At 41.8% G+C, this 25,961-nt stretch overlaps 1 protein-coding gene across 6 annotated transcripts in view; it reads right to left on the bottom strand.

The window, feature by feature from the left end:
* Positions 1-13,416: 13,416 nt before the first annotated feature.
* The window catches only part of COBL (cordon-bleu WH2 repeat protein), a 161,955-nt gene continuing 149,410 nt past the window's right edge, over positions 13,417-25,961 (bottom strand). For all 6 annotated transcript variants that reach the window (XM_042798183.1, XM_042798182.1, XM_042798184.1 and 3 more), the window contains 4 exons: positions 23,307-25,330; positions 22,565-22,681; positions 20,168-20,422; positions 13,417-14,733 (listed from right to left, as the gene is read on the bottom strand). In XM_042798183.1, the coding sequence (XP_042654117.1) occupies positions 14,716-14,733; positions 20,168-20,422; positions 22,565-22,681; positions 23,307-25,330 (2,414 nt within the window). In that variant the 3' untranslated portion in view covers positions 13,417-14,715. The remainder of the gene's footprint in view (positions 14,734-20,167; positions 20,423-22,564; positions 22,682-23,306; positions 25,331-25,961) is intronic.

Below are 25,961 nucleotides of genomic sequence, written 5' to 3'. Positions count from 1 at the left end.
CTGGCAAAAGGGAATGACAGCTCATAAACCATCTATATACAGCTGGAGCAAAATCCAAGCTGTGTCACTGGCAAACTTTTGCCTACAATCTGAGGGCAAGATTTACCCTCTCAGGGGAACTGATTGGTGAGGCAAACCAGTCACAGTGGGGTTTTAACTAATCAGCCTGTGGTAAGGTAGGAGAAGGGAGACTCCATGTCATGGAGAGCACTTGTGGCCGTTCCATCACTAACCCCCAGCTACTGGGACTCTGCTTAGATGAGACCAAGTATGAACAGGTCCTTGCTGTGTCCCTTTGACTGTCTTCTGTCAAAGTGACCCCTTAGGACCATAATTACTCCAGAAACTGGCCCAGATCCCAGCTGGCTCTCAGACTGCATATGTAAAAAGGGATTAAGGCCATCACCAGAGAATCCACTCACTGAGGGACAGTGACAGCAGCTCTGAGGCCACCTTGAAAGGCCCTGCCACACTCCAAGAGGTCTACTGCACCTGGCTGCTTTTGAAAGGCATCTCCCTGACCTTGCTCTCTTTGTGGATCCTCCTTCCTTCTATAAGATTTGCTTGAGCATCAGAAAAATCCCTCTAGGAAGCCTGAGCCGTCCAGGCAGTTGAGAAGACCAGCTACCTTTGGGAGGAAGAAAGCCAGGTTAATTTGGTTGTTTTCCAGAAGGAGCCAGGATTATCCTGGCAGCTGAGATGGTTGCTTGCCAGGAAGAGGAAGGGAAGCTAGGGAGGGAGTTTCTCAGGAAAACCTCAGCCTTTGGCTTAAACTGTGTGGCGCAAGGCCCAGGGATGAAGTTGGGCTGAGATTCAAGATCTGAAGAGAAGAAAATATTTATTGATGCCTGAGCAGTATTCACAGAAGAGAGAGGGGGAGCTGTGGACTCTCGTCGGTTATGGAGGGGGAGCCTGGAAGGGGTAAGGCACAGAGAAGCAACACACCAGGCTTTTTCAGACATCGTTAATGCTTCTGCATGAGCCTGGGGGTTCTGGGGACAGCAGGGACAGCTGACACGGGGCTGGATGCCTGTTCTGGAGATTTTCAAATGCGGCTTTAATAGGTCTGCCTTGCTTATCAACACCTTTAAGAGCTCAGGGTTCAGATAAGCACTGCAGAGGATGCATATTTAAATAAATGTAGAGAAGGCTCTTATTTTTTCATCTGTCACTTTACCGGTTTCTTTTTTAACCTCTTCGAGAGGTATGACTCCTGCTTGTGTGCGTGCGTGTGTAACATCTTCCCCGTTCCATCTGGGTTGTGATTAATTTAGATATAAGGCAGTCAGTATAACTCATTCTATGTATTTATTTAAATTTCTAGATACGTCATGTACAAAGGGTTGTTCAGGAACGTGTCTGTCAGCCTTCTTTCAGCAGCTTAGAGAAGAGAGGAAAAAACAGTAGGAAAGAATATGTGGTGTTTTGAATAGTCATAATTTTTCACTTTGCTCTCTATGGAGCCTGCTAGTTTATCTTGAACCTATGGACTTGAAAAGAACATGTAATTAAAGGATTTTTGTTTCTTTTTTTGCTTTCAGCAATAAAAAGATAATTGGAGGGGGAAACAACCTATTCCTCTCATGAATTATTTTCAGCGTGGGCCAGTGACTGCTCTGTGGTCAGCGGTCTGTTGACCACCGTGGTCTGGCTGTGCTGTCTGTGAGGAGACATGACATTCTGAAAATCTCTGACCTCTTACCCAAGCAGTGACGCCATGAGCTCCATCCCAGCTGCCAAGGTCTGCTCTTGCCTCCAGCATCACAGCTGAGAATGGGACTCCCTCCAAGATGGTGGGAGCAAAGCACGTCGTGCCACAGCTCAGTGCTGTGCCGGTTGGTGACTAGAATGTCCTGACATGGTGGAAAGAACAAGCAACCTGCTCAAAAGACCACAACTAGCCCAAGCTGGACTATTACTGAATGAGTTTACTTGAGTTAGAGTTGTCTCGCAGTTGCAGTCGGTAGTCCTCTACCACAGACTAGTTATCTCTGCTTAAAGGTCCTCTATTTTGATCTCCTCTCCTCTTCCTGAAAGGTCCTGTAAGGGGCATCACAGAAGAGAGAGAGCAGCTCTGGCATCATAAGACTTAACTAGCTGGGCAAAATTTACCATGGGTATAACCAGGGGGTATAATGTAGCTATAACCAGGGGGCCAGACATGTTCTATATGCTTTCAACGTGCATTTCTGCAGCTATTCGGTGCCTAAGCTGTCACTGCTGAGGGTGGTCCTGGTATTTCCCAAGTTATTGTGGTCCAAGGAAATATTTTTATCCATTTTTAATCTCATACAAGACCACGTGGGCTTTGGAAACCTTTTCTGTAAATTAGCTTTAGAGTTCAGTTGTCTGGGCCTATCTGGATTTATGGGTGACTTTTTTTGGCTAAATGGTTATATAAAGATCACATCGGAATATATTGTACTATGACTGCCAAATTTTTGTCTCACTCTTTTTTGGACTGTGATTGAGCTCCTGCTCCTCCTCATGCTAAAGTGCATAAGAGTTGTAGCATTTACCTAGATACCCCTGTGTCCAATGCGTTTATACGAGCACTTGCTGAGATCTTCAGGCAGTACAGACAACTTAGCACCTTTAATCAACAAAGTGCCTCACAAATATTACCCACAACACCTTTATGAGTCAGCAACCTACCATAAATATCTGCAGTTACACATCTAGGGAAGCCAGCATAGATGGGTTAAATTAATTGCCTTCTTATTATCATAGTGATATGTTAGGAGGATCACAACTGCAGCCCAAGCCTTGGACCTCCCCAGTGCTTGGTAAAGGCACAGCAGTTCACATACCTCCTCATTCTCTGCCAGGTTTTTTTTGACACAGACGGGACAGAGGAGGCCAGCAAAGGGGATATCCTGTACAAACAAGGGACTGGAAACCAGGGTATGCAAGAATTAAGTGACTTGCCCAGCGTCACAGAGGAAGTCTGTGAGGAGTCAGAAATGTAACCCAGGCTTGCTGGGTCTCAGCACCATCCTCTCTTCCAAAGCGGGAATCATGGCCAGAAACTGCTCAGAAACCAGGAGGTTGTATCTCCTGGCCACATACTGAGATTGTGAGGTTTTGTTTCCTTTGGAGGATTGTTCCAGTTTCCCCAAAATTGCCACATGCATTTTGGAAGTTATACTGCTACTCTTTCAGCAAAACACATTGAAACCCAGGAAAGGGCCAACAGAGGACCTGAGGGCTCATTATTGTAGGACACTTGTGCCACAGGGGAGGTGCACCTCACCGTGGTCTGAAACCACTGATTTACAGCTCCCTTGCAAATCTCTAGCAAGTCTTTACCCTCTATGGGTCACCTATTTCCTCTTCAACATGAACCAGTTGCATTTATTTTGCTGATAAAGTCTTTATCTTTCTTTCTTTCTTTGACCATGTTGGCTACCCCGACCTTGCAAAAATGAGATGAAATACCACACAGGGACCTAATGATTTAAATATGAGACTGCACATTTCATCTTGAAATTCAGATGATCTTATTAAAGTGTGGAGGGAAAGCAGACAGAAGTATAGCCTTTTGTGTTTGGTTGGGTACATGTATTATTTATGATGTAGAATGAATGACTGATTGCCTTGAATTTTGATATGTGAGGCAAATGAAGAAACGTTACCTCTTTATATGCAATGCTACAGGAAAGTGGTTTCTTCAAGCCTCTGATGTGGGAAAAGCTGGATTATGGGACATTTCATATGTTTAAGCTGCAGCTGAAAGGTAAATAGGCAGAGCCGATTTAACAACGAGGACCTACAGTCATCTGTGGGGCAAATTCCATTATATTTAACAGTACAGTACCAGAGCTATATTTGCCCAGTATTTGCTGATTAAAACTTATGTAACAGCAACGTGGTTACTGGCAGAGCGGTGACCTTCACCCCTGCAACTCGCTTCAAGGTCCTCAGAGCTCTACAGCTGAATAATAGACTCATGTCTGCAGAAGACTTCAGTCATAAAAATCAAGCCACTGCTCTGACTTTGTGATTTTCTCATAATGGCCATCAGGACAGCAGGTGAATTGATATCTTTTTCACACTGCCAAAACAGCCTCTAAATTATTAAAGGCAAAGAGAGGAAAACTGTGAATTTGTATATAATGGGAAAGGACTTGGGTCACCAACTTGCATAGTCTATCAATAATACTGTAAGTAATAACACTGTCAGCAGGTATTTAAAAATCACTTCCACCCCATTCTTCAAGTTACCTTTCTTAGCACATAAATGGAGAGGCTGATTCCATTTCTTAGTGCAACTAGAGGCTGTGAGACAATGTCCTTCCCTTCCCTCCCCTCCCACAGGAGTACTGACGGCAGCTCGACTGTTTCCCAACCACTGCTATGCACAGTTCACTCGTTTTCCTGTTGCATATAGTGACCTGATGAGTGTTGTCTGTCTTCCTTGTATGTTTATGTAGAGCATATATAAAAGGACAGAGCACCCACACAGATAGACTCGCACATATGCAATCTAGTGATACGAGTTTAAATATAACTAGAGTTTGCAAGGCATTTTAAGGTGAAAAGCTTCACATAACTGCTGACTACCCTTAAAAGTTATATTTCTCCTTTTTTCTGATTATCATATACTGTCTCTAGGTGATGACAACTGAATAGGCTATTCTTTTACAGGATAATGGCTTTCTGCTTCTACATTGTGCTGAGGCGAATTGGAGATACCCACATGTGAGCAAGGGAAGGATGCTCATTTCCGAAGCAGAGAGAGGCTCAGTGACACCCTTCTGCTACCAAAGCTTTATTCTTCTTCTGTAAAATGAATTTAGGCAGACATCGTAACTCTTCCTGTTGGAATGTGTTACAAAAAATTGACTCTCATTTTCTGTTTGCTGCTCCGAGATACCAGCAGAACCATGGCCAGTCAATGCCAGATACATGCACTATTTTACTGGCCAACAAAAGGAAATGAAAGGACCCCTCCTCCTCCACCAGATTTTGATAGCCTGATCCAGTGGAATAACTAATACCTGAATAATCTCATTGACTTTCTGCAGCTTTTTGGCACAGCGAGGCACTGGTCACCATGAGCGCTTTTCTACACGGAAGGTGTACCACTGCAAGGGGTTGGCCACACACAAAATTGTAACTACACTGGTATAGTAAAAATGGTATAATTTCCCCAGGGTAGAAACAGTTATACCAGTATAAAGACGCTTATTTATGCTGAAATTTCTATTTCTATACAAGCAGGCGAATAAACTGTACTGGTATAAGGCACCCTTGTGCCAGTACAAGTGTCCCCAACCAGTGGTTATATTGGTTTATCTATTTCAGTAAAAAATATCACACCTCTAATGGAAATAGTTGTACCAGCACAAAACCTAGGAGTTGACCAGGCCTGAGCAAAAACTGTAAAGACAGGCTCCTTTTTTTTTTTCCCCTCAATAAATAAGTAATCTGGCTGGATATTTTTTCAGCACTGGCTTGGACTACCTTTCAGTGCTCACTAGCAAATACTGGTCAAATATTCTGTAGTCTGACAGGCAGGGGGGCTTCCCAGTGTGATGGCAGTCCCCACAGGGAATATTATATTATATAAATAATTATATTATTGTATTTTAATCCATTTTGTTGTGGTTCTTTTCTCTTTTAAGCAGCAATTAGTACCCTGTGTGTAGATACTAGCATGGACGGGGGCGAGCGAGGAGCCGTGCTCGCTAGGGCTGGCCAAGCTCTGTGCTGACACGATATCCCTTCTCCTGGACCTGCTGCCTTTGGGGCTGGCTTGGGTTTCCCTGCCCAACCCCGCAGTGCAGCTGGGGCGGGGGACGAGGCGGGAGAGGACGGCGCTGACAGTCGTACCCACACCCCCCGGACAGACAAAGGAGCTTCAGAAATCCGGCAGACCAAACCACACAGCAGAAGCTGTTCCCTTAAAAACAGAAAAATGCAACCTTCGTCATACTGGAGACCGGTCCCATGATTTTGCGGGTCTGACTCATGGTTCTTCATCTCTGATAATTCTGCCTCACACACGTAAAAATAAAACCTGCTCCTAGGCACAGGTCAGGTAGAGCTGGGATGTATTTCTTACAAAACCAGGTTCACACCTTCCATTTGATGTTTCACTGGCAGACTCCAGGGCTGGACTCGTTTGCTGCTGTGGAGAATAGTGCTACTTGCTTTTGGGAGAAACCTCCCCTGGAAAGTTAACCTGTTTTTTCTATTGCCACCTTTGATTATCAGTGACAATTTACTGTCCTGGGCGTTTGAGGCAAATGCGCATTTTCCCCAGTTTTGGTAATGCTGGAAAACTTTCTTCTGGCTAAAGGAAAAGGTATGTGAAGGGACCTGGTTGAATTAGTTTTGAAATCTCATTCATATTGCACCCTCAGTAATGTAACGTGAGATCAGCATCCCGAGGAAAACAAGAAATCCTCACCTTTTGTTCCCACTTTTGGGAACATGCAGCATGTTATTACCCTGGGTTTGGCTCTGTGTGGTCTGTTAGCGCCAGGAAAAACACTCTGGAAGCGAGGTACTGCATCTTGCTGGAGACCACACAAACCCAAGAACAGCTCTTCTGATTCAATGTGAAAAAAAAAAAAAAAAAAAGGAAAAGGGGGGTGGGGGAAAGTAAAGTACAAGCTGTCCCCAAGCCCCTTCTTTGCTTGTGAAATTACTGTGCTCACCGAATTTTGACTTGTTTTAGAATTGGGATCAAAATCCCCAGTCTTCCCACTGTGAAAAGAAGGGCGAGCTGTGAGCCTGTGCTCATGTAAGGCTTTTCCTTGAGAACAGGACTTCTCCTGTGCCAGGTCACTTCTTGGGAATTTTATTAGCCTGAAACAGTCTTCACTGCCTCCCAAGCGCAGTTTGTAACACAAGATCTACTCTTTGCAGATCATGCCCAATGATTTAGAATGTGAAAATGATTTAAAACGATCCGTGCTCCCTCCACCTGGAGCTGGCTGCCTGGGCTGCCATCCCGTGTTTATACAGGGACTAATAGAAAGATCCTTGTTAAAGGGCTCAGGCGCTGTTGAAGTGGCAATATCAGGAACTTTTTCCTCTCAGGTCTTCCCTAGGGGGATAGCGGGCAGTATAGCTACAGGTGGGCAGGAAGACATAATGGAGATACAGGCTATTTAGCGATCAGGGAACGTCTACCATGCAGAAAATCTGTTTTAAATTTAGCAGCTGGACTCCAACTCCCTCTTGTATCATGCTTGTCAGAGATGTGTCTAGTTATAGATACAAGTACCCAGGAATATTATCTAATATTTCATACTTCATGCATTTGGGGGAACAAATGAAAACACGGATACATTAAGGTGTCTGTATGAAAGCCAGTTGAACAGCTGCTTTCCCTGCCTCTCTGAAGCTTGAACTGTACCATGGGAGGTTGACTTTGTTTCCTATTTGATCCGTACTTACTGCATTTATTATATAGGCCAGGAAGCTGCATGACTTGGAGAGCAGGGCTAAAGGATGACACAGGAGTCCTGAGCTCCAGTTTTGACTCTGCCACTAACATCTTGGGTGACCTCAGGCAAGTCACCCTACTGCTTTGCTCACATCCTCCTCTTCTTCTGACTTTTCTAGTTTGTAAAGGTCTTTGGGGCAGGGACAGTCACTCACATTGTGTTTGCACAGTACCAAACACAGCAGGGCTCGGGCACTCAATTAAGGCTTGTATTTACAAATACAAGTAAATAGTAATATAAATAGAAGACATTCTGCCTGCTCAGCATACTTCTGCTGCAAAGGATTAACCCATTCCAGAAGTCCAATGTCTTCTTGACCGCTTTGATGCCAGGACAAGATGAATAAAACATGCTACTCATTACTTTAAGAAAGCATTTGCATAAAATATATTGCTATATTTTACTACATTTTCCTGTTATGCAAGCCCACCTTTATGTGGTAAGATTTATTGCAAGCTAAGATTTATTGACTTATTTCAGCATGGAAATGACTATTAAGATTGACCTGTCAGCAGTTTTTAATTTAATTGCTTTTTGATCCCTCAGCCTTGAACATATTTGCATTTTCAACTAAGCATCTCTTGGCAACACTTGTAGAATACGGCAGAAGCAGTAGCTGAGATGCAGAGTCCTAAGGAAAACTGTGAGTTTCTCCATTTCTGGATGTGTCCTGGTGTTGAGTTACCGCAGTTTTTCAATCTCACTTTATCCTCACAAGCGTGCTTTTGGGTGCCAGTGCTATTGCTCTTTGTTTTCATTCCCTGACCTTTTAATCCTGCTCTGAGCATAGAAGAGGTAGAATCTCAGAAGGACAATTTCCAACCTGAAACTAAACCAAGATGTTTCCCAATCTGTCTGTGTTCTGTGCTCCCTGCCCATGTAAGTGCACAGGCTTCATCCACAGGGTAGGGGGATGAAACCTGGGGTCACTCTGCATGGAAAAATTGTCTTAGCTTGCTCCTTATGAGGATGCATGATTTCAGTGATGTGCATATGGAAAACCATTACACAGTATCCTTCTCTGTGGAGAAAACCAGCACTAATACGCAACCTTGTGCAAAACTATTTGGAAAATAGGTAGGATGATCAGGACTATAAACGAGAATGAGGAAGGGGAACGGCCCTTTCCTGGAATGCAAGACCTCCTCTGATTCCCTGTTTGAATCTGGAAAAATTCTCTCTACTGACAGATGCATAGGATGTAACTAGCAAGCTTAAACACGTATAACTGGGCCTAGAAGAAGACTGTGTACGAGCGCTGGCCCCAGCAGCAGTAAAGCAGCAATTTTACGTAACAGAATTGTTGCTAAATTATTCAACGGCACATAAAACCCGTAACTCTTTGCACCTCTGCTAAGCGCTGGCTACCTGCAAATTGCCTCTGACAGTTCCTTCCATAAGCTGGAAAGTTTGGAAGCCGAGCAGTGAGGCTAATGAACGAGGGGACACGCACCGTGCCGGCAGCCGAACCCCTGCCCCGCGCTTGGCGCCGGCACCATGGCGGGCAGGGCCGGCACCACGGGAGGGCTGGGTGTTGTCAGCAAAGGGCCTGCAGCGGGGACACCCGAGTGCGGGCCCGAGGGCATTAACTGGCCACGTAGCTGTCTTAGCAGAGATAGTTGAAGACTCGGGATCCCTTCGGCAACTTCCAAAATCCAGATGCATCAAGGAGTTGTGTCGGGCCTACAGCTTAGCGAGCGGCCTCCTGTACGTCGCTGGCACTGTTAGGTGTTGCTGTGGAAGGGAGGGCTACAGCGATTCGGGTTACCCGTGTCTCACCCCTAGGTTTTGCCAGAGGGCAGGTGCAGCCCATTCCCTCTCCCTTTACCATTCCCTCTGGTTTCAGGAGGAGGTGAAACTGCTGAGCCACCGGCCGCGGGGACGTGGGTACTGCAGCTGTGCAGAGGCTGAACCACGAATCGCTCTCCACCTCAACCGCTGTTCACCTGCGGAGACTCTGCTCACCGCCGTAGCGGAAGCACTCCGTCTGCCGCCTCGAGTATCGGCTAAATCAAGCTACATTTCGGTTTCTTTCAAGGCAAAAAAAAAAAAAAAAAAAAAAAAAAAAGTGACACAACTGACCAGTGGTGCCACCCAAACCAGAACCCTCAAGTTGTGACCCACTTGCCCGTGCCAAGCACTACAAGGGACAGGTCCCAGCGCTTCTGACAGAAAGTCCTCTGTTGAATGCATGAAATGAGACAAAGGAAACCCATGCATATTTGCACTGTGCTTGCTTTGTTTCTACTGCAGTAAACACAGGTTATGATGTAGAAGACAATGATGTTCCACGGTCTTGTTCTTTCACTAAGGTTTCCTTTTTCAACTCCTGAATTGCAAACCGGACAGTGGTGTTTGTGTATGGATAATGTCCTCTTTCAGTCTGGTGCTCAACTGCACCACCACTATGCTTTGTTCAGGGGGAAACCTCTAGGGCCTACGAGCACAATAATGACCTCAGAAAAGATACATGGCATGCACATGGTTTTATGTGTCTATAGACAAAAAAAGTAAAGAAGAAAATAAGCAAAAGAAATTGGCTGAAGACAGCATTATCTGGAGCTGTATTTGACACTGCTTCCAGCAATGACTGCATATAGCTGTTGTGACTCTGTCAAAACTTAGTCCCTGAGACTTTCTGAAAGTTCCTATTTTACAGGACAAAAAAAGCTACTGTTAAAAATGGAAAAGGATCCTGTGGTAAAGATGCTTTTTTAACTATCCCTGACTTCTTGAAATAATGAAGGAGACTCTGTGTGTGCGCACTCCCTTATGGAGTGAGTGATGGGAGGGAACTGACAATGGAGTCAAGTTTGTTCTTAAACTCCTTAAGTGTGAAAAACACAACATTCCTGTTAAGTAGTTCTATTTTATCTCTCTTTTTAAACAGTCTTCAATATTGCAACAAAACAGAAAACTATTTAAACAAGAACAAAAAAAATCCTCAAATTGGTAGACAAACAGGAGCATGTGACTTTTATATCTGGTGCAGCACCATGTAGCCTGTTAGTACTTAACCAAATTATATTTGGTTAACAAATACTTAACAATATTTAGTAACAATAACAAAAAAAAAAAAAGTACCTTCAGAAAAGTTCATCCATCTTAGCATATTTTGATGAACTACTCTGGGAATTCAACTACATGGAAACTTTCTCTACCCAAATGAAGGCATCAGCAATGAATCAAACCCCACATCCTACTCGGCAAAAAATAGAAAAACGGATCGGAACAATGTTGCACCTAATCCAGGTGAGTGTTACTGAAGAATCACGAATTTCTGTTTCATTTTCTCTTTAAAAAAGGAACTATGCCATTGCAAAGGTCATTTTCTGCAAGAGGGGAAATGCAACCATTATGACAGCTATAGCTACAGCAGGGGTATAGCATATTTTACTGTGTGTGCTCAACAGCAACAAATGGAGTAAGAATAGGAATAGTCTCATAAATCTTAACAGAAGCCTCAGAGGCAAAGCATGTTGGTACACATAATGCACATGTAACTCAATAGAAGATCAGAGATGAGTAGAGAAACTACACACAAATAAATACTCTAAAAATGTAAAAGTTGATAATTAACTGTTGTAGAAGACAACTATTTTTCATACTGCACCAATGAAGAACAAATTTATGAACATTTAATTCAGACAAACTGACTCAAACCAAGATTTCTGCAGATCTTTGCATTCAAATTAAGCCACGTGTTTAATGCTAAGAAGCACTGAACAACAGAACTGCTTCTTTCTTTTCTGGAGAGGTTAGAGGGAAAACATTGCAAACTATCTCGGGGTGGCATTTTCCACTTTCATAAATGCATCTCTTGTTCTCTTCCTTTTTCCTACACACTGATGAAGTGCCAATTTTTGGCTGTGGTAAATGTAGCATAAATTGTACAAATCACTTGTATGAGCTGGGGAAGTTGAATCCTGCTATGTTCGAAACTCTGTAGATTGATGTGCATGTCAAAAGGTCTTTTGGTCCAATACTTTGCACGACCAACATTAGCAGGCTGCCTGTACAAGAAAAAAGAATCTATAATGAAGTCCCATAAGTCAAATAGCTCATGCAGACAGCCAATATGATTTAAAATTAAATATCTAATCAGAGCGATTTAATGCTGGCTTTATCGTTGAGTAATACTCTGAGCTCAGTAAAAAAATAAAAAGTTAATAAAAACATATAAAAAAGTGAGGGCGAGACCTACAAATTTTATTTGAGACATAAGTATAGATTTATCTAAGCCCTGAACATTGATTTATACTCGTACAAGGAATAGATACCAAATCCAAATTCTCCATTCAATTTCCCTGGTGATACCCTTTTTCACCTTATTTCAGTATCTTACTCAAAAAGACAACAGAAAGGACCAGATGGATTAGGCATGTATCAGACTCTTCCCTCTGTTTGAACTGGGAAGGGAGTATGTGGGGAAAATCTAGGCTAAGAAAAGGGGACCTCACTGTCCTTCTTTCAGTCCTTCAAAAAAGAAACGAGCCTGCAGTTTGTCCAGCTGCAAGTGCCATGAAAGGACATGTCAGGGACTAACATAGGTGGCACGTATACCTCTAGACACAGGCTGTGTCTGCACTAGCAAACAGTGTGGAACAGTAAGAGCAGTTACACAGATCAAAGGATTTGGTGCTGAGGACACGCTGTCTCTACCAGATACGTTTCAGCTCCAGCCTGGTTCCACGGACTGAATGCCAGTTTGTGCTGGAGTGCGTCCCCTGAATTCATTTCATCTGGTAGGACCCCCGTTTCTGAGCCCTGAAGCAGGGTAGAAGAAGGGATGAGAGGGGAAAGAGCTTCAAAGCGCTCGCCTGACACGCACCAGAACACTGATGCATGATTACTTCCCCAATGAATATTACTAAATACATTAATAGAAAGTTATTGCATGGAAGGGTCATACCTATAACTAGACTTCATTATTAATGGGTTTATAGTAAAATTTCCATTCACTTAAGGTTAAATTAAGCTGTTACGAGGAATTCAACAGCATCTGGATGACAATGTATGAGCATATACAGCTCCCATCAAGGGAAGGGAATGAACACCCAGCCCAGCTTCCTATTGTAGGCAGCTGAACTCCCCCTCCATTTTTAGCTTGACCTGTGACTGAGCCAGCAGGATTTTTCGTAATTTTTTTGCTTTCACAGTGAAGGTGATATCTCATTTTGCAGCTGTTCTTTCAGTTTTTTTACACATGGGAATTCAATACTCAGAAGTTTGTTCATGAATAACTCTTCCATAAACTTTAGTTCTATACAGTGCGAGCACCCAGAACCAGAACGTTTGCCTTGCAAAGCCTGAAGGATCTTATTATCTCAAAATCCAGTTATGGATCCCTTACACTGAAAAATAAGTACCCATACAACTAATTACATAGAAGAGGCGTTAGTAAGGAGGGGCTACAGACCCAGGGCCTTCAGGTGACACTAAGAACACGGAGACCTGCCCTGAATTTTGTCTTACAGCTCCTAACCAAGGAAGCTGTATTTGCTGCTTGTGGGACTATCTACAGCATCCAAGCTTATGAGTGAAGGAAACCTTTCCTGTGGCAGCACTTTTAACATGTTAGTATTTCTGATCTAAAGCATACTGAGAAGACTTTTAAGGCAAAAGAAGGCTAACCAGCCAACAAAGGTGATCTTATTTATCCTAGGGTGTGACAGAGCACCTTAATTCTGCATATATTAGCTTCCCTAATGAGGAAATGGATTATTACCAGTGTTGCATTATTATCGAAATGTATATAACCCTGACAACTTGATTCTAGTTGGTGATTTCTGCTGTGTTCCTAGATTATTAGTTGTGAGCCCTTTCCTGGCTCGAGACATTTTATATCAGACCTGAGATATCAAACACGGCATATTGGTTTGCTTAAGTCCATCTCTAGTTCTAATTTATTTCTTTAAATGGAAAACATTTGACAAAAAGAGTCTTTCAAGCCATGTCAGGTTTTGATTTTGTTTTTATTTGTGGCACTAACAGACATCAATATTTTACAATATATAATATACAGTCACATTAAATGCAGATGGCTAAATATTCTCGTGCTTTCAACATTACATAGCTATACATTTTAAACTTCAGCTCCCCAAAAAAAAGAATCTGCCATCGCTCCAGTCTGTGATTATAAAAATGTAAATACAAACTTCCTCTTCTTCAGTTTCATTACAATACAGGAAATGTGAAAAAGCATTTTCAATTGTCCTTTTTAAGTTAATCAATTTAATGAAATATTTTCAAAATATGTACAACAACAATTACCAAAGTAGTTAACATTTGAAAAAGATGCTGCTATAAATACTTGTGAGACAACATACAACAGCCATATGAATTGGAAACAAAGGGCCAACTTACGCATGACCCGAACAAGACACAACACAAGTCCTGGTTCTTGATATAAACCAGCTTCACTTCATTTTGCAGTGCAGGAATGAATTCTAAATCTTGGACCTCTATGCAGTACTCTGAATCTTATTTATAACCTTCACAGACAGTTGCAAATAAGAGACCCTTTAAGGTGTCTCAATATTTTTAAAGTGCCATGAATGTTACCAGGGTTCAGCATATCTTTGCATATTAGCACTCTATACGTCATATCCCATAAGTAACTTTTCGGTAGACACTGTCTCACATTCATTATTGATTGCTTGCTTTCTTAGAGCTCCACCAGAGGTATCAAGTTCATCTAAATTTAAAAACCAGTGACTCCAGCATATGACAATTTAGGTCCTACATAATGTACCATATTTTTTTTTCTTGTGTTTGTTTTTTATAGATCTTTATTATGGTTTTCACCCTAATCACAGCCCTTTTCCAAATCAAATAAGAAGCAAGTAAATAGTTTGAAATAGTTACATATTTTTAACAACTTGAAATGAGTATTACTTTTCAGATAGCTAGCAAAGTCTTTTAATTTTGCCCATAAACACAATTAAGTATTAACACAGGACTGCACAGTGTTTAAATTCTTATTAACCTGCCAACAAGAATAGTTTATTGGCAACCTTAAATATTCAGAGGCAAAACACAATTCCTTGGCACAGAAGCTTTACAGCAGAGCAACATATTTTCCCCTTAGAACCATTATGCAGGAACACACAGAAAATTAACTACAACTTATTTTGGCTTGTAGACAAGAGAATAAACTAAACTTCTTGATGTTTTTTGCCACTTCAGACCTTGAATGATGATTATGGGTGCCTATGGGGTTAGATTTTCCAATTACCTGTTCTTTATACATGATTCAAACGAGCAGAGGGACCTATAACAAAGAAAAGCACATGACCATTCAAGATATTTTTAAACCTCCAGCTGTTGACACTGTTAACCAAACATTCTCCTGTGGGGCCGTTTCCAAGCTTGGTCTCTTCATCAGCTCATTGAGACTACTTAAAGCTTATCTGCTTTTTTCTAGCTGTATCAATAGGTCTAATGAAAGGTGTTATCCTTCCCTCAAAAACCCACCACCTCATACATCCTTAGGTATTATGGTTGAAATTACACGATTACTGGAACATAGGTGATACATTTTTCTGTAAACTTCTTTCATTTTGTGGAGTGAACAGAAACCCAGCCTGCGAATACGCAGTATCTGACAGCCAAAATCTGTTCGGTATCAGCTAGCTGTCACTGGCCATAAAAATCAATCGATGAGTAGTTTGTTTCCTGATTGACTGAAGGAAACTCCCAAAGGCTTTGATTCAGGAAAATACTTAAACAAATGCTTATTTTCCTCCCTAGTCCTCAGGTCATCTAAGCATGTACTTCATTTTAAATATGTGTGCTAGGGTGCTGTTCCAAAATCAAAGTTACTTTGAGCTTTGATTCTATCAGAGAGATATACATTAAGGTTCCCACAGAAGCTGAACAGGAATAATGCATTTGATCAAGTCTAAATCTTCCATTTTGGACTTAGTATCCATGACAGAAGATTTATTCTTGAGGAAAAAAATAGGTCACAGTATAAATTATTAGCAAGGTGAAGAGTTCAAATTAAATTTTATCTTTGAATTCACATAGAGTAACAGCATGCAAACACCTGCCTCTCACCGTGCATGGGAACTAGAATCACTTTATAGGCTGATTTGACTACCTGTTTATCAAGCTTGGCCAACCTTTTAGTGGGGCCTCCTGCCCCATTTTCAGCATACCAATGCCAACACCAACTGTGGCTTTGAGCCTGTAATCTCTGTCATTGCACCCACAGACATTGATGATAAGAAACAGTATTTCTTCATTCACAATTATATATCTCTGATTATGTGAGAAGAATGGTCCACTGCTTGACATAAAGGTATGGAACGAGGCCATGCTTCCTAGAAGACACTCATCGTGTCGTAATTCAGATTGATGCATTACTTGTTGGCAACCAACTTCAAATTATCCCAGTGTATACCAGGGACTCATTGTAATGGGTGCAGTAATTACCCTCCCCAGTTTCTTTGATTGCCAACAGAATGATACACTGCACGTATCAAGAGTTCATGTGACTAAATGCTGATGCTGAACACTGGCATGAATGCCTGTGCATACTGTGATGGAGCCAAATTAATTTTTAAAAGCGCAGTGAGCAAACAGAAAAGGCTGCTTAGATGCAGCTCCATTCTTTATTCGAAAATATGTGAAATCTCTCTTGCATGTACCATTAAAAAGTGGTCTACAGAAATCATTTTACCATGAGGAAAAGCCTATTCTTCAGATAAACAACTTGCCTTCCCCACCTTGTGCAGGCACATTCCCCTGCAATATTTCTACCAAATCCCTGGGTACAATTCTACCTAAAATGAGTAGATGGCATATAAACTAAGTCAACTTTTATAGCTTCTCTTTGTTGGGTAAAATTTCTAATCCTGCATGGGCTTGTGCTGCAACTATACCTACAGCTAGACATCTAACAGGTTATTTGCATGCGTAGTTATGCTTTTTTTCCACAGATAATCATGGTAAATCCCAAGGCAAGTTACACAGACACAAAAATACACATGCAACGATACACAGAATTTCAGAAATCTAGCTGGGCTATTTTGCATTTTCTGAGATAGAAATATAAAGTTAAAAACTGGACATAAAGCTCTTAAGTATGTGAAATTGTGACAGGAATTGCTTGATACAGTTTAAGGAAAATACTAGTTCACTGTTAACAGCAGAAGCTCAAATGGTACAGCTACATGACCTGAGTTTTGCTTGCTAGAACTAGCCAAAATTTGGTCTCAGATCAGCTGTTTATTTCCTAGATCAACTACTTCTCTTTTGTACAGGAGGCAGACCACACAGCTGGGAAGCAGGCTCCTCGCTAGTGAGACACGCTCATTTCTCAAGACATTTAACCCCCAAAGGTACTAGGTCAGCCATCCTGGTCGGTGACTTTACTTGATGCCATCTCCCTGACTTGCTGTTATACTTTGGGTGTGTTAAACACCTGCCAGGTTCCTCGACAGACCATTCTGAAAACTGAAGAAAAAGGTTACTTCCTGCGCACTGTCAGGTCTTTTCCAGTCGGTAAGTTCATCCCTTTCCAGTAACACATCTGTGTCTCTGTTCCCTTTGGGTAGGATCTGCAGTCTTAACCACTTTCTGGCAGGTCTCTGAACTGCACTGCACTGGGGATGAACCATTTTACTGAGCAGGCCCAACTGGGCTTGGCACCCGCAAGAATTTTCCTTTGGGAGCCTGTGGATAGCAACAGTGCATGCAATAAAACAGAAGCGATTTCTTCAAAACAAAGTATGATTTATTTGCCAAAGCAGGCACAGTACTCCAAGAAATGGAGTGAAGAATGGCTAGGAGACCTACGTGCATACTGTCTTACCTACACTTGGCATTTCCCTCAAGTACCTATTTTTGTTCTGGTTTGTTTTGGCTGACCCAATTACAGCCTGTGTGGTGCAGACCCTGACCCTCAGCGAGGCAAGGTCAGCCTGCAGCAATTTCTCTCCTCCCTTCCTGCACAGTGGATCTTTTAACCTCAAAGTTCATGACTTTAGCAAACAGCTGTGTAATCAGGGGTGGTGTGGAGGAGCTGCCTTTTCACAGATATTAATAGAGCTCAAATGTTTGTTGGGATGCTCCTTATCTAGGCAATTGGTTGCTTTTTGCGTTTGGCTCCCCTGACAGCCCTGTTTGATCTACTTCCATTGCAAATAACCCCTCATAAATAAGCACAGAGTCATACATAACTAAGCAATGCAGATTCTTCCCAGTTCCCTACATTATTAGCTAAATAAATGACTTCACCGTCAGAAGCCTTGTCCCAGAAAACTTTGAGAAGACAATGGAAGAGAAACAGATGCAGTTACTGAACTGAACTACCTACTCTGCTGTCTAGTTGCTGCAACCAAAATCTTCTAGAAAGCAAAGCCAAAAATGGCTCTGAGCTCACATCTCCAAATCAAGACATCACAGATCTTTGACAGAGGAGGCAAAACAAAGAAAAAAGTTTGCTTCAGCCCTGGCACAAAACCACTGTCTACAAAAACTCAGTGTTTCCTGAAGACATGTTCTACAGCTGTAAAGGAAGAAAACCCTGATACACAGCTATTGTATTCTCTCCTCTATGGATTCAACTTTTGCTGTCACAAGTTGCCCCACTGCAGGGAAGGAGCAGAATTCGGCTCCAATTTAACACAGCAAGCTAGAAGAGATATTAATATGCACTGGATGGAAAGTCTTTGAGAAATCTGACATTTTTACTTTTATCAGTTAGCAATGGCAGGAGATCTCAGATGATGAAGTGATATGATGTCTTTGGCATATACAAGACTTAGCTTGCATATCCAATATCTGAAAGGACAGCACAATAATAAGAAAATCATACTCTGTCTTGGACAAAAGACGGCTCTCTTCTGTTTTCATTAAAGACCTATATAATAAGAGACGTACTATTCTGTCATTGTAATGTCAAAACTACCAAAAATTTCTGTCCTGAAAATGCAAGAAGACAAACACAGTATTTACCAGAATACATCAGTATATCCAGCTTACTTTCATGGCCTGCACTGGCTATCCAACTGTTTTGAAATAAATCCCCGAGGACATGATAAAGGCTTGTTTTAATGAGTAGAGCTATGGGTCCCCTCAGAGACTTCTGCAAGACCGATGTAGTTGACAACTGTATGAAGTATTCTTGAATGTCCAAATCCCATTTTTTTTTCTGTAAATTGGTGAAGTGGGGAAATAAAGGCCTGATGTGGAGTATTATTATTTCATAATTTGTAGTCTTAGAATCATAGAATATTTCAAAACGGAAGGGACCCATAAGGATCATCGAGTCCAACTCCCTGCTCCTTTCAGGACTACCTAAAACTAAACAATATGACTATGAGCATTTCCCAGATGCTCCTTGAACTCTTGACAGGCTCAGTGCTGTGACCATTTCCAGGGGGAGCCTGTTACAGTGACCGGCCACCCTCTCAATGAAGAGCCTTTTCCTAATCTCCCATCTGAACCTGGCCTGATGCAGCTTCATTCCATTTCCTCGTGTCCTGTCACCAGAGAGAGGAGATCAGCACCTCCCGCCCTGCTGCCCCCCTTGGGGAAGCTGCAGACTCTGCTGAGGTCACCCCTCAGCCTTCTCTAAGCTGAACATACCAAGTGGCCTCAGCCACTCCTCATAATAGCATGCATAATGTAGATGTAGTTGTTCACATGCAAAATAACTGCACATCCAGGTTTCTGTTTGTGTGTTGATGTAAATTTCCCTGAAACAACAATTTGTTTGTGACATTTGTATGATTCTGTGGAATTTCTGGTTTATCGGAAAACAATTTTTGGCTACTTTTTAATGTTAAAATTTGATCATATTTTTTGAATTGTTTTAAAGAGGAGAAGTAAGCAAGGTTAAAGCCTATTTAAACATTTACGGTTGGCATCAGCTAAATCATGTGTTGGGAAAAGTACATCTGCTTTTGTACATTCCCTCAAGTCCTTGGATCAAAGTCTATTCTTGGATACTGCAGTGTGATATTGGGATGACTCTACTACTGCCAATGGATCTGCTTCTCTTTACCAAGAAATGCAATATAACTTGAGGTTAGGAAGAACAAATTTTGATCAAAGAGATAAGTGAAGTTACTCTAAAAGTCACACCTGGGCAACTGAGCATTTAGTCATCTGGGAGCTGACTGACCCATAGCTGACCAGTGAAGTGAAACACATACCACCCAATTAATAAAGTTCAGGTGGACATTAAAACGACCCCACAGTTTTACCGTCAACTTTTTTTAGCACGTGTGACCAAGGCGTAAGTGTTGGGAATTAGGGTCTAGGACACACTATTGAAATTAGGAGTGAATACTTATGTCTAAATTTACTTCAGGGGCTCATATCTCATCTTTCTTAGGTTCACCTTGTCTAAAGGACATCCAGTATTATCTCAGATTCACAAGAATGAAAAGGGCATGAAAAGGCTTTCTAAAATGGTATTCATGCTCTTGATGTTCTATTTAAAAAAAATAAGTATTGACTATTTTTTTGGTTGCATATATGCACAGGCTGTTTCAGTCTTAATAGTGTATTTTAATAGCTGTTCAAAGGTTTGAAATACACTCCTGATCTTTGATTATGATAGAAAAAACAGTGCATGTACCTTCTTCTGATGGAAGAAAGAAATGTGTGGCTAGAACAGCTTGTAAATTGGCTCTCAAAGCACAGCAAGTATAGACGGTTTCATTCCCAGTAAAACATAAAAGTACATTTACCTTTCTTAACTTTGCTGCTCCAGCACCAGAGCGAATGGCCTCCATTAGGGCTTGCCTTGCCTCCCCAGGGTTACCTGCAGCCATGGCAGAGGATTTAGGAGCTGCTGTTGCCAGCCGAGTGGGACGTGGTGGTGGTGGTGGCTGGGGAGGGGCGGGTGGGATACAAAGCTGCTCTTCCTGAGGGTCTTCTGCCTTCCGCAAGGACAGTTCTGCATTCCTAAAACTCTGCAGCTCTTTGGAGGCCAATGAGGAGATCTGCTCATGATGCAGTTGAAAGGAGGCGATTAATATCAAGTACGACTGAACTGTAATTATTTGACATTTGATGCACTTTCAGTACCCCGATTTCACTATGCTCGAATGATGTAAAACACACAGAACTTTTGTTTGCTCATGGGATTGAACATCTGTTACTACTCACTCACATCACTCAGCTGGGAGAATTACCAGCATCAAGGATTTGGCATTGACTCTGTCTCAGAAACTCAATCTTTATTTACTGTGAGCTCCAGCATCCTGTAACTCTTCTTGGCATGTAAGGTAAGAGAGAGCTGAACTTGGTATTCATTTGGAAACAACCACAAGGGTTTTGGAATCGGGAAGATATATTAAGGCTGCAGTAGCCACCCAGGAATCTCATTACATTTGCACTCTGGGCTGCACAGAAATAATCTTAGATGACAGGGAGGCTCTGCTAGATCTGAGCTCTCAGACATGGCTTCACTGAAAAAAATGCCATTAAACCTAAGGTTTCCAGCCATATTAAAAAACCCCCCAAAAAAACAAACAAACAAAAAAACGTACCAGAGAGAACTACATGAAAGCACTGAAAACAAAATCAACTGATTGCTCTTCCAAGTGTGCTTCTGTGGAATTTCTGAAACTAAAATTTCTGCACGAATTACCAGCTTGGAAACTCATCCTACTTTAAATAAATCCAGGGGGAGGAGGCAAACTTTCAGACTAAGCCAGCTTTTCTGTCAACTGTCTCAACAAATATTTTTGCTGTTAACAACATCACTAGTAATAAGCATGGTAAATTGTTAGTAATTAAAATGATTTTGCAATTATTAGGAGATTCAACATCATGTGTCAAATAGGAGGTTTTCAAGCAGATGCATTAGCTTTCCTTTCTCAGAGAAACTGAGGCACAAAAGTTCTCTAGTGAAATATGAGAGGATTCACTTCCCATCAAATAATCCACATTCATATAGCTCCTATATTCCATTCCTTCACTGTACACACACACACACACACACTATGGGGATAACGTAATGTCAGATAAAACATGAACATCTGAGATAACATGAAAGGGACAGCGCTTTCATCATAGCACATCTGTGTCTTGCCCTGTACACATGCAAACATGGTGCTTTAACTAGCACAGGTGACACGGTGTGAAAAAGAAGCGTACAGTTTCCAGGCAACTTCCTTTAACATGATGGCAAAAGCTTCTCTGCTGGAGGGAAGTATTCCAAAAAGCCTCCGTGATAATACACCATCACTTCATTGTCAGAGCCTCTTTTACACAAATTTACATTTATTGCCAATGAATGCAGAATGCTGTGAAGTATGTATGAAGATGGCTGCTGCCTAGCACGTCCTGCTGTCAGGCTCAGAGGAGGCTGTACCCTACCTGCAGCAAGGGCAGCAAGACGTGTGAGGGAGGAAGTAAATCCCCAACACAGGCAGGAGATTCTTTCTATCTAATGCCAGCTATCCTGATGGCCTGAGTCACTGCATGAGGGAAATGGGAACCTCCTTGCCAAACACACATCCTTGGCTGGATTAGTGAACCGAGTGAAAACTAAGGCTAGAACAATGCAGGTTTTGGCTATCAGGAATAAGAGATGCTTTAACGATTAGGTAAATCTTTCAGACAGAAGGAATCATCCTGCTGTGGTAAAAGTTGATGTTCCATCAACACCAGTTACTTGCACACAAATTGCATGCACAAACTCACGTTAACAGATAAACAGCATGCATGAAAGAGTTCTAGTGTGTTTTTAGGTAACTGAAATTGGATGCATATGGTAGGTAAGGCAAATGTATTAATCTCACTGCATGCTGCTGAAGTACAAAGAAACCCCCACCTAAATGTGAAAATGACACACATTTGATGTCTTCTACATATACTCCCTGTAATTTGTTTGGATTTCTTTGTGCTTCTTTCTCAGTTAAAAGCACACCATTTGAAAGTGTTAAGTTTTATTGCAGATTATAGGATTGGGCCCGCTATGCTATCTGCATAAATCAGATCTGGTCTTGAGACATATCTCCCCCTCAACCTTTCTCTTTGCAGCGCACTGTTTAGTTTGTGGCATATCTGGTTTTATTCACAACACCCAGTAGGAACAGACTGCACTTAGAGAATCACTTACCATCTTGATTTCTTACCTTTTTTAGCTTTGAGGTGCCACTGTGGCCTCTAATTGCTGCTAGTAGGGCTGAGCGCTCATTCTGTGGCTCAGCATATGAGGGTTTCCTGTGCACATTTAGTGCACTGTCTGAAACCTAGAATATGAAAAGAATAAACTTCACATTGTTATTAGATATTTGCTTATAGTTTGGAAATACTATTAAAAACATTTTTGGCACTTGTACCAGAATGTAAGCTATGGAGACTAATAAGTCTGTCTTCTTTGGGGCCTGCTTTTCCAACCCTTACTCACACTGAATGGTGAGGATCTGTGTAGACAGTAATGCTGTACTTACAGATGCAGTCTCATATCCCCTGAGCATGAAGCCAGTGGCAAACTAGTATCACTTAGTAATACAACTTGCAGTTTTCTTTCATTGCAGGTATGTACAAGTTTTCTCCATGCTGTGTGCTCCTGTTTTTACATAACACACTGAAACGCGGGTTCGGCTCTTAGGCTAACCTCAATTGCCTCTCCTTTATGCTGTACCTCTGCACCCTCTGCCTCTTCTAGCTAGTGCAGCAGCAATGGTGTTGCACAATATACAGATATGCAGAATAAGCAGTGGCTTGGTGTGTATTTTGCCATTATAAATTCTTCAAATGCCTTGTGTACTCCAGCTCACCAGCAACTGTACAAGTTATAAAACCTCTGGTGTCTGACAGGGTGAACACAGGGCTTTGCAGTCTGAACAGGCTTAAAAAAAGTCTTCACTTTACCTTTCTGAGTTTCTCCTTTCCCCCTCCTGTTTGTATGGCTTCCATTAGGGCACTGTGCAGCGATGTGTCTTTTGGAATTGGTTTTTGGACAACAGGTTTGAACTTCTTCTTTGGTCCAAAGATATTGGTCTGCATAATAACATCCAGTTCACTGATAACATTAATATCTGAATCATCAGGTTTCTCCTCCTGTTCTAACTCTGCATTTGCTGCTGCACCATTTAGCTCGGGCGAAGCTTTAAGCGAACTGACTTGTACGCTGTTGGCAGGAGGCCATTTACTGACTCGCAAAGATGAGCTGAAAGAGGATGGGACTCCCTGGAGATCAGGAGACTTGAGAGATGAGGCTGAATTAGTATGGGTCAAAGTCTCACATTTCTGGTCAAACAGAAGATGCATCCTTCTCTCTGCTATACTTTGTTTGCTGCTTAAACCATGATCATCTTCTGCACCGTTGTTATCCTTTGAGGAAGATTTAGTAAGTGGGACACTGGCATTCTTTTTATAGAAACTCAGAGGAGTTGCTTGATTTGGTGCCCTAATGTTAACTACTTTGTTTTCCATGCCAGAATTATCACTAGGTATAAATCTGTGGGATGCTTTTTGATTGCAAGAAAAAATACTTGAAAGTGTTTCTCTTGTTTCTGCTGACTCTGTTTCCACAGGGCTACATTTGGCCACAATAATGCATCTTCTTGGTGAAACTTCTGCTTCAGTTTTAACCTCTCCTGTCCCTTGCTTATATTCATCTTTCTCATGATATTCTGTAGAGTCAATCTTAAAGGTACTTATGTTGATGTGTCTTGCAATGGCAGAGGCAACATACTGACTTGAAGTTCTCCTCTGTGGCTTTACAAATGGAAGCTCCAGCTTGTCCTTATTAACGCTCGGGGCCACTAATGGTGTTACCTGAGACTGTGTAACTGGAAGAGGTGGTTTGGTCCTTTCATTCTCAGACTGTCTTTCAGCTACCTGAGAAGCAACAGTCTGTGGTGCTACTGGTTTTGGAGCTGCAAGACAGGCAGGTTTGTGTTCATGTTTTATAGTAAAGGGCTTAGAGTTTGTGGTCACTGCTGACTTTTTAGGAAGGTGCTCAGCAGAGTCATCACTTTGCTTTTCCATAGAATTTGACCTCCAGAATGCCTTCACTTTCCCAAGACGAATTGCCTCACTTTCATCAGTAAACGTACCTGGTAGATGCTTACTGACACTAGTGTTTGGGCCTATAAGGTTGCCTAGCTCATCTATCTTAATGGCACCAGTGGAGAGTGAAACTCCTCTATCAAAACGTTTTACTTCAGGTTTGGGAGGGACAACTTTAAAGGTTGTCAAACCCATTTTAGGTTCGTAGTTTGTTCCTGAATTCTGGGCACGATGACACCATGTGGGTGTTGATGGGACTTCTTCTGCTTCAATTTTCTTTGCTGGTGGCCATTTGATTTCTAATTCTGATTTACTTTTTTTCAGAGATCTTTCCCTGTTACTACATTCATTAAATGTATTTATCTTCTCTTTTGTTGTACTGATTTCAGCTGTGGCCTTGGAGTGAGATGGAGTCAGCCTAGATTTATACTCCTCAGACTTCACACCGTATTTGGGGGGGGTGTCCAGTCTTAAGTTCTTTTCATTTCTTCTTTCAAAGGAAGATGTGAGAGATTCAAACATATCTCTTCTCTGTTCCACAGGCAAGTGACTGAATTCACTTTCAGATAGTTGCTGATATATTAGGTCCCTGCATATGCGTACAACTCCACCATCTGTGTGTCCCTTATCAAAGGAACCTGCGTTGTTGTTTTTATTCGTAAAGTTTCCTTTATTAACAGAGCCAGCTGAGATATTGGGTGAAACTCTTGTCTCTGTCTCTTGATTTCCAGCTGAGTCAGAGAAGCTAACTTCTGGAATATCATCTATGACTGTTACTGGAACAGAAATGGTAACATCTTGGGCAGCCTTAGCTTTTCTTATACGCGAGGTCAACACTTCATTGAGGTACTCAGAGTCAGAGTTACTTACACCATTCATTGCTGCAAAATACACATATACATACAACATTACACGTAGGCAGTATTTAGGCAATATGACTTTAAAATTACACAAACAGCCAGTACAAGCTTAAGTGGATCAGGTATTTTAGTTACACTAAAACTAACAGGAATATATTTATGTCTGCATTACAAAAAAGGAGAGATCTGGGTCCTTTTTAATTGTCTGGTTGCTGATTAGGATCAGCCAAATATTCCTGCAGTCCTCCTGCTTCAGCCAGCAGGAAACATACAAATGCAGCTGAAAGCAGAATTTAATCTATTGTTCATACCTTATCTTTGAGTAACTTCTCTCAGTGATAAACATTTCACCACATGACTCCAAAGGAGAAACATTTCTGAGAAACAGCGAACAACTCCAAATTATGTTTCCCAGACCTGGTCAGTAATAACAGCCCAGCTGAAGGATTTCCTTGAGCAAGCAAACAAAGAAACAGTACTTGTATTTTTTCCTCCATTCTTCTCACCCTTCATTACCAGTGACTCCAGAAGCCTCATTGTGCAAGAAGCTTAACTCTCCTCTCAAATTTGCTGGTATAAATCAAGGGTTACAACACAGAAGCTAAGAAATTGCAGTGTTAGAGAACTCACAGAAATTAAATCAGTATCAAGT

Source organism: Tyto alba, unplaced genomic scaffold (genome assembly GCF_018691265.1).
Source record: "Tyto alba isolate M040663 unplaced genomic scaffold, T.alba_DEE_v4.0 Super-Scaffold_27, whole genome shotgun sequence".
In the NCBI taxonomy this organism is placed as follows: domain Eukaryota; kingdom Metazoa; phylum Chordata; class Aves; order Strigiformes; family Tytonidae; genus Tyto; species Tyto alba.
The sequence above is the reverse complement of the archived record's forward strand: the minus strand, read 5'-3'. Positions and strand labels throughout refer to the sequence as shown.